At 43.6% G+C, this 8,817-nt stretch overlaps 3 protein-coding genes across 4 annotated transcripts; 1 reads left to right on the plus strand and 2 right to left on the minus strand.

Moving 5' to 3' along the window:
- Positions 1–35: 35 nt before the first annotated feature.
- Positions 36–2,310, minus strand: nudcd3 (NudC domain containing 3). The gene is made up of 6 exons (XM_077737431.1): positions 1,820–2,310; positions 1,141–1,349; positions 843–987; positions 633–776; positions 344–532; positions 36–273 (listed from the first exon to the last, which is right to left on the minus strand). The coding sequence occupies exons 1-6, from the start codon at positions 2,015–2,017 to the stop codon at positions 163–165; spliced, it is 996 nt and encodes a 331-aa protein (XP_077593557.1). The 5' UTR covers positions 2,018–2,310; the 3' UTR covers positions 36–162.
- Positions 2,311–2,397: 87 nt separating this feature from the next.
- Positions 2,398–3,871, plus strand: mrps24 (mitochondrial ribosomal protein S24). Of its 2 annotated transcripts, none has more exons than XM_077737433.1 (4): positions 2,398–2,613; positions 2,855–2,920; positions 2,981–3,092; positions 3,472–3,871. In XM_077737433.1, exons 1-4 carry the CDS (start codon positions 2,572–2,574, stop codon positions 3,753–3,755), a joined length of 504 nt encoding a protein of 167 aa, XP_077593559.1. In that variant the 5' UTR covers positions 2,398–2,571; the 3' UTR covers positions 3,756–3,871. The 2 variants fall into 2 exon arrangements, with proteins under 2 accessions (XP_077593559.1, XP_077593558.1); XM_077737432.1 differs by lacking the exon at positions 2,398–2,613 and adding an exon at positions 2,628–2,795.
- Positions 3,872–8,553, minus strand: gnsb (glucosamine (N-acetyl)-6-sulfatase (Sanfilippo disease IIID), b). Its single transcript, XM_077737430.1, has 12 exons — positions 8,244–8,553; positions 7,698–7,757; positions 7,435–7,638; positions 6,847–7,011; positions 6,610–6,777; positions 6,464–6,546; positions 6,182–6,300; positions 5,996–6,099; positions 5,826–5,921; positions 5,520–5,630; positions 5,344–5,454; positions 3,872–4,870 (listed from the first exon to the last, which is right to left on the minus strand). The coding sequence occupies exons 1-12, from the start codon at positions 8,376–8,378 to the stop codon at positions 4,718–4,720; spliced, it is 1,509 nt and encodes a 502-aa protein (XP_077593556.1). The 5' UTR covers positions 8,379–8,553; the 3' UTR covers positions 3,872–4,717.
- Positions 8,554–8,817: the final 264 nt, after the last annotated feature.

An 8,817-nucleotide genomic window follows, 5' to 3' on the forward strand; every position in this document is an offset into this window, starting at 1 on the left:
CAGGTCATACAAACATATGACATAAGAGCAAAATGTGAAGCCATATTTTTTTATTTCTCTGTCCATCGGCGTACTGGACGCAGGATCAAGTTACCTCATAATAATTTGTTGTTGGGCTGACAAAAACACCGCCATCCTTGAATTTTTTTGACAGGGGTCGCCTCAGAACTGCACTGCGCTGGGCGGAATGTCGAACATGGACGGCTCGAACTGCTGACCCTTGAACGGCGACCCCTCTGCGTCCCAGCCCTTTTTCAGCATTTCGTGCACCTTCTGCAAACAAAAAAACTCTGTCTAGTCAAGCGCTCTCTGGCGTTGACGTCCTACACAAACGCGATCTGACCATTTCGTGGCTCTGCGGCTTTCCTTGCAGCTTCTGGTGGTAGTCAAAGGTCAGGCGGTCCAGTACGGCATGCTCCTCCTCATCCACGGTGGCCATGGAGCGCTCACGGTTCAGTTTATCCACATCGATCTCCTCCTCGCCCTCCAGCACGCACTTCCACCACACCTCCGACGACTTGTTCAGCGACAGCTACGGCGCGAGATGAATGGGAGCAAGGGGAGAACAGATTTTTTTTTTTTTTTAAATCGATGCAACACTACTTTTCAAGTGTGGGAGAAGCGTCCATTACCACCACGCATTTTCCAGGTTCCAGGCTCCACAGAGAATTTTCCATGTTGATTTTATGCGAAAAGTTCCCGTCAAGTAGCGTACGCTCTTCGGCACCCACTTGCACACCGACGCGCACGGCGCTGTTGCTCAAGGTCACGCTCACCTGAAAAAGCGTGGCGTGCAGTTTAGTGTGATACCATCGGCCCGGGTGCCAATTTCGCTTGCTCACCTGTTTGCCTTTCACCACCTGCTCGGGCACGAAGACGCGTACCTCCACATCATTGTAGTCCTGTGACCACTTGTAATTTTCGTGGACGGCTCCATTGTAGCTGTCTGAGTCGGACGCGGATGCCTTCTGGCTAGGCCTACAGACACTAGCGCCGTCGGAAAATGAATCAATAAATGCAAAAAAAAAGGAAACCAATAATATATTTTTCCAAAATGACTATTTACAATTACAAGATTGCAGTCAATGAGTGCCCCATAAATCGTTAAATGTTTCAGAGACACTGCAGTAGAGCACTAACTTTTCTGAAGCGGCCGGCAGAAGCGCCCGGTCGCTGTCACCGCTGTCGGCTAAGGGAAGGGGCTCCGGGACGGGATCGGAGGGAGAGGCGCTCGTCTGCTCTGAGGAGACTTCCAGCTCCTGGATGGCCGCAGGAACCGGTGCGGGCTCAAGACGCCGCTTCTGTAGCTCGCGGTTCTGCTCAGAAAACTTCTCAAAGATCTTGAATGTCTGTAGGGTGGAAAAACAGATCATAGTTGATTTTTATTTTTTTCTTGTTCCAGAAGTCATCCACCATTTATGAGCAGCAAAATTCACCAACTTGTTCGAGTTGATCAAATCTTGTGTTGTACGGTATGATATAATGGAATAAAGCTATGGGCATTTTACATGTGGATCATGATCATCACCATAAATAGACCTGGTCCTGCAATGCTAAACTTGACCAGGCGAGGGCGCCCAGATTTTAAATGACTTGATATGCAAAAGTAGTACATAGTATAGTACTACAATAATTTGGCCTCAATATGTCCCAATGTGTATCGATTGCTTCCATCCTCCCAGCCCAAAGCTATCTGAAGTCTATCCCCTTGAATGACACATAAATACTTACTAATTTATGAAAGCCTTTACAACCTCGCGAAGGTTTTTGACCAAAATACATTTGAATACGTTGAAAGAAACACATTAGGAGAGTGTACCTTGTGGACCATCTTCTCTGCCACACCTGGAGGGAAGCCCATTTTGTCAGTGGGACCGGAGAGGAGTCGATAAAAGTCAGTTTTGCGGTACAAGAACCCAAAGTATATTTGGAGAAAATCTTGAATGTTTCCCACATGCTGCAGAATGCCCAGTAGCGCGTTGTCGTACATTTCCGTCATTTCGGGAGGCGACGACATGGCAAGTTCAGTGTTGTGTTTGTCTCGCTTCTACGTCCAAAAAAAAGCCGTCCAAACCAAAGCAAAATAAGCACTTTTAGTTGACAGCAGTCAATGTTTACATCAACAGCGGCGCATTTCTTCACGTCTGTTGCTACTCCTTCCAGAACAGTAATCGCGCGCCCGGTTTGGCCCTTTCAAAATAATTGACCCCACGTTAGTGGTAACGCCAAAGAACTCCACACAACAAAACTACACAATAGTAAAAAAGTTATTAACTAGTTTAAAATACTTTAACGTCTCTTGTAATTTGAATGAATATGTTAACGTGTTTTAATTAATCCATAGCGTTTTATTTTTTTAACATTGGAGTCCTACATTTATAGCAGTCCGTCAAGAACTGAGGGTCGATAAATTGTTCTGCATTTGTTATAACATACATTTAAATGGTATTCAGAAAATTGCATTTCATTATATCCAAGTATAATTTTCAAATATTTTTATTTCATTCTTGAGTTTTCATGAATCGGCAACAATGATGCGGTAAACGTAATATGAAATCTATGTAAAGCAAGATGGCAGCGTCCTTGAGCAGCGCAGTTTCCTTGAGCTTCCTGGTAAATGAGGCGATTTAAGGGTTTTTGTGGAATTTTTACTTTACTTTTGGGTACAAATTGTCATTTTTAGGACTTACGTCAACACTGAAACTTAAAGGGAGGTTGTGATCATTCAGATCACCATGCTTTTAGTAGTGTTAACTCTTGGCTGTCACTCACTGGTGATGCAAAGGATAATACTAGTGCGTTTAAGATGCGTAATGTTATTTTTTTCCCTAACTAATTTGCCTCTTGTGTGCAGGCTCCGCTATGCAGGTCACGTCCCCCCATTAGCAGAGCGTTCCATGTCACCTCCTTGTGCTGCAAGGTAAAAGAAAAATTGTGATGTCACAGCCAAATCATATTTTGATGGTGTTTTCCTTGGCAGAACCGAGCTGCTCGCATCCGAGTGGGGAAAGGTGACCGTCCTCTCACCTACGAGCAAGCACTGAAACCTCACCACATCGCACATCAAAAAGGATGGCTCTCTCAACATACCAGTAAGTCTTACCATACTCATTTTAGTTCAATCAAGGTTAACCAAGTGGATTGGACGTCTATATACGTCAAAATGAATGTGTCTCTTTACATATTTTGTATACATTGTGGATTTTTGCTAGTTTATAAGTCAGTTAGTTAATTGCAATGTTAAAATGTAATTTTCTTCTTTCCAACAAGGGGAAATTGTAAATCTTGTTTTTTAAAGGGAAAATAAATGTCTATTCTTCAATTGAAATGTTCATATTTATAATTGAAATAAATATTGTTAATGTTGAAAATTCTAAAAGTATAATTTTTAAATTTAGACTTGCATTGAATGACATTCCCAGAGGAATTTGGGTCAACAATTAGGACTCAGAAGTTTGATTTCTCTCACAGGTAATCTAAAAGGTGAAGAGGGCGCGGGGGACCGTGCAGTGGAGGACACGTTCATCCGCCGGCTGATATTCGGCACTTTCCATGGCTGCCTGGCCAACGAGGTGGTGATCAAGCGGCGAGGCAATATGCTGATGGTGTGCGCCCTGCTTCTTCGAAAGATGCCACCTCATAAATTTTATTTCCTCATTGGGTACACTGAGTCACTCCTGTCACACTTTTACAAAAGTCCCGTCAAGTTGGAAGTGCAGACGCTGCAAGACAAGCAGGTTTATAAGTATCTATAATGGACTGTCAAACAATTTCTTGCTCCACTTTGAAGCACTGAGCTTCAATTTTTGGGACATTTCTGCTGAATTCACAAATCTGACATGCAATAAAAATGTCAATAACAATACACGAATGCAATTTTCATTTTATTTCCATTGGTCATAGTACAAATTTTCACATTGAAGTGCAAACAATCGCTACAAATAAAACAATTGAAAATGATTGCATTTCCAGGCTTTGTAAATGACAGCCTGCTTTTTAAAAAGTGACAAAAGGCACAGAGATGACAGAAACTCAATTTCCTACACAAGACGTAATAGGATAAGCTCGTTAGCTTTGCATTGTGTGGAATGAATTAATTGAGTTTCAAAAATAAATCTTTGCTTATAGTAAGAAAGATTGTTGATGCTTGATTTTTTTGGCATAGAAAGTTTCATTTTCACAGTTTTTATTCTCTGATGAAAAACCCAAACATTTTCTAATTTGGGCTGCCGCACAAAATGGATTATTTAACATTTTTTAAGTCCTTTTGACGGCAATACACGTCCAGTCAAGTTCAACTGCTATAGCAGTCTTTCACAGCATTAGTGTGTAAATGATGTAGTTTAAATGGCAAAATTAGGTTAATCGCAAAATCAGTCTAAAGGTTGAAAGGTCAAATTAGCAAATGATTCCAAAATCACTTCAGATTAATCTGTCCTGAATTCTCACTGCTAATGTTCACCACCAATACCACAATACCATTTGATGGGGATCACCTCTAATCCCCCCAGTCCCATTATATTGGACATCTATAACTGTTAACAGCAGTCAATGAAGTAATAGTTTAACAACATGACATATTTTCAATAAAACAGAAAAGGAGTGATTAAGTGAAATGCACGCAAGGTCCATCTCTCAAAATGGAGTCAATGCTGGTGCTAATCAAAGTCGCAGCTTTTTTTAAATAAAAAAAAAAGGATGGCTCGCTCGCTAGCGCTCACGTGGATAAGGCGTGGCATACGGCACCCTGGCAGGACTGCAGCTTGATGAGGCGCTGGTTCATCGTTTGCAGCACGGCCGGGTCCACTTTCTTCACAATGTTCTCCAGCTGGTGGGGGTCGGCACTCAGGTTATACACCTCCACAAAGGACTAATGAGGGCACACCAAGGAACAGCGTTGGAGTGGTTTGAGGAGTTTCGTTTAGGAAGAAATGTAATTAAATTGCAGCAGATTTGTTTACTTTTTTTCTCATCTAGTGACAACTTTATCATATATTTTTTAAATGATTACTATCTGAAAATCAACAATTTTTTGCTTATGTAATTTCTTATCCGATTTAATTTTACAAAACTTTTAACTTGGTTGGAAAATTGTGATCTTTGTGACATTCCTACTTCAAGTAAAATCTAATTTTTTTCCCCTTGTAAAGGGATTATTTAGTTACAATTGTATCACTGACGTTTTTTCTTGTAATGTTTTTTTTTTTTTTTAATGTTGTAATGTTTAGATTAGATGGACCTTTTATTTCTTTGGCAAAATGGAGACCAAGTAAAATCAGTTATGAGAATAGCCTGTTGCCTCATTTTAGGAAGTGAAAGCTCCCAGCATGCAATTAGGCTCACCTCACTGTCAGCAAATTCGCAGTACTGCATGTCATCGTGTCCGTCCAGCGTCCTGACGCATGCGTAGGTATTGTTCAAGGAGTCCTCACACACGCAGTCGGGGAAACATTGCTAGTGATGACAAGCAGGCACGATCCAAATCGTATTCTGCGAGGCGTGCACAGGGGTCTACTCACCGACATGCCGGGCCCCATCTTGGGGCAGCTGGGGTCCCCGACTGAAAGCCCCTCACCCGTGTGCTCCACCAGGAAGAAGGGCCGTGCCGAGCCATTGCGCAAAGATGGCGCCTGAAAGCGGGGTAAAAAAAAAAAAACGTTAACCACCATTGGCACACAGAATAGTCCATGTTGTGGGTGAGGATTTCACCAATACTGATATGGCACTAAAACCCTATACTGCACATTTGTCATATGACTGGGTGCTGGGATTGGTTTTGGGAGGCAAAAAAATTGGGATAAGTGCATCACTAGTTGTTGGCTCACCATCAGAGACAGGAAGGACCGTCCATCCATCTCTGCGGCGTTCACCCCAGCGATGTCTAGAATGGTCGGTGCTAGGTCGATGTTGAGCACTGGGGCCTGAAAGACGAAAAGAAAACGTAAATAGAGAGAAACGGGGATAGGTGAAAGGCTCACATCATGCAGTTACAGACTTTGAGCGTGATGTTGGGTTTGACGCCGGGACCGCGGACCAACAACGGTGTCCTGATGTCAAACTCGTACAGCTGACGCTTGTCAATGGGCAGAGAGAACTGACCTGGATGAGAAACGTTATGCACCGCAATCAGAACCACAGACAAACGGATGGGCAAGCTACTAGATCTGGGAAATAAACCCACCCGTATGGTAGCCATTGTCTGATGTGAAAAAGACATATGTGCGGTTGAGCTCCTTCAATTCGTCCAGCTTCCTCACCAGTTTCTCCACAAGGTCGTCGACGGATAGCAGCGTCTGCCACCTGGGGGCGGAGTCAAATGTGTTGAACTGGCAAAGATTGAAAGGTCGCCGCAATGACAACCAATTAAACATTTTGCCTGACATTGATGGACGTCAATCACATTTTTTCATCAACATTTTTGTTATTTTACTAACTACCACAACACAACCATAATCTTCATCACCTCCTGCGGTAGGCATTGTCCAAGTAGGCCAGTGTGCTGTTGGTCATGGGGTTGACAGCCTGTCGCAGGAGCCAGTGTTTGTCCTTAAAGACAAAAAGAACGGATGTCAAGAAGTCCGTCTCCATGGCGACGGCGTCTGACCTCACCTTGCCTGCCTTGTCGAAGCTTCCATCCCGGGGGGCTTTGATGTCATTGAAGTGTTTAGAGTACTGTGGGGCGGCGGTCCAGGGCGAGTGAGGCGCGGGTGGCGACAACATTAAGAAGAAGGGTCGCTGTGGACTGCGGTTGTCCAGGAACTGAAGCGAACGGTTGGCCTGCGGGCAGGAAGCCAGATGCAATGTGGGTCATCGAGGAGGTCCCAAAAGCCCCCTGTCGTAACTTACGATGAGGTCGGTCAGGTAGTCGTCGGGGTATGTGTCGCCGTGCTTCTCCTCTACGCCGTTTCTGGACAGGGTGTAGTTGTAGTAGCGGGAGTTGCCTACTAGAGCGTGCCACTGGTCCCAACCTGGTGGAACATGAGAGACGCCTCGAGCTTCTTTTTTGCCGTACTGTTAGAAATAAAGTCAAGGGTGCCAGTTTAACTTGTTGGCTGCCATTGATGGTGATAGACGTCATATGCATGATAATTGGGAGGCCTGGACGTGCCTTCATTTGCTGTCACTGTCCTACTTCAAAATGATTGGACATCAACTAGTGATGAACTGATGAACTCAATTTGATTGATTAGAGGCCACATGATGCCATGTCTATATGCATCAATGGCAGCCAGTCAGATAAGGATGCCAAAAAGGATTTTTCATAATCAAAATTCAAAATATGTAAGGTTTTCAGAAATTAGGGAATATATACTGTGTTGTGCTTTTTATTTGATAAAAAAGAGTAAATTTATAGTTGTATTTCATTTACATTAAAGTAAATTTTACCCAGAATAATAAAAATCATTATTATCATGTGGTTTGTTGGTATCGGACCTGGTTGAGGTACTTCCCGGCAAAGAAAGTCTGGTAGCCACGCTTGCTGAGGTAGACGGGGAAGGCTCCCGACTCGCCGTCGCTCTGCCACGCCGCGCTGGAGCAGTTCCCGGCCACCGAGTTGTTCCGAACCAAGTGATTGTGAGGATAGCGACCCGTCAAGATGCTGCTTCGGCTCGGGCAGCACAGTGGCGTCACCGTGAACTAACAGGAAGACCAACATCAAGGGTTGCTCTAAACCCACGACGGGGAAAAAGACTCACCGAGTTGACGAAGGTCGCTCCCGCATCCCCGATGAGAGACTTTGTCTTCTTCATTGGCGTCTGAATTACAAGAAGGCAAAAAGTTTTATAGGAATCAGCAGCAGAATGGCCACCATTGGTGGCATTAAAATTAATTGGTTTATTGTTGTTGGCTACTCAAAATGGATAGGATGATAACAATAATAGCATCCAAAGAGTCACAAAACCAAAATGCCACTACATCAAATGCAACCTACGTAATTTGGAATGCATTTAATATATTAGTGGTTAGATTTATTAATGATTTTTCTAAACAATTTTTGGATTATGTCATCAATGTACGTTGGGCTAAGAATGTGAACTTGATGCTGATTAAAACAGAAATGAAATAGATAACTATTAATAACAACAAAACATTCAGAAAAGTCACGTGACTAACAAAAACAAAAGGGTGGGGGTGCCTCAGTCCTCGATTAGGCAACGTTTTGCATGAATTTGCACAATAAGCACAAATACACAGAATGGCGTGCTCAATCGGAAGGGTCCAAAGGTCCAGTGAGTACTCACCATACCCCCTAAATTTTGATCCTGATCGTCGGTGAGGATGAGAAGGATGTTGTTGGGCCCCCCGTTGTCACTGCCGAGCACGCGCCGGACGCCACAGGTGAGCAATGCAGCTAGCGCAAGTACGCGCACGTCCATGGCGGCGCAAAAGAGTGTTCGACCTTCACACGACAGAAGTTTGTTTTTCCAACCGAACAGAACCACAGCCAAGAAGCGAAGACGGAGTGGTCAGGCGCTGGTTAGAAAGAAGAAGTCATCCAGACTGCGGTTGAGGAACTGAGTATGGTCACGTGATCACCAGTGGGTGGGTAGAACACAGTGTTCGAAGTGGACTTTAAGCCCAGAATCAAGTGAAAAGCACTTTTTTTTTTACAAGCAATCACAAAAAACACGTACACATTTTCCACTGTTGAAAAATAAAATTGTATTTAAATGTGGCATCACGTTTGATTTCAAGTATACACGGGCTCCACTGGCCCCCTCCTGGATCACCATTGACGGCGAGTGACGTCCAACCCATTTAAATATGAATATGTATATTAATATGAATATTTGGGTGCCTGTTGAAGTCAATGGG

The sequence above is a fragment of the Stigmatopora nigra genome, chromosome 17 (genome assembly GCF_051989575.1).
Source record: "Stigmatopora nigra isolate UIUO_SnigA chromosome 17, RoL_Snig_1.1, whole genome shotgun sequence".
Taxonomy (NCBI): domain Eukaryota; kingdom Metazoa; phylum Chordata; class Actinopteri; order Syngnathiformes; family Syngnathidae; genus Stigmatopora; species Stigmatopora nigra.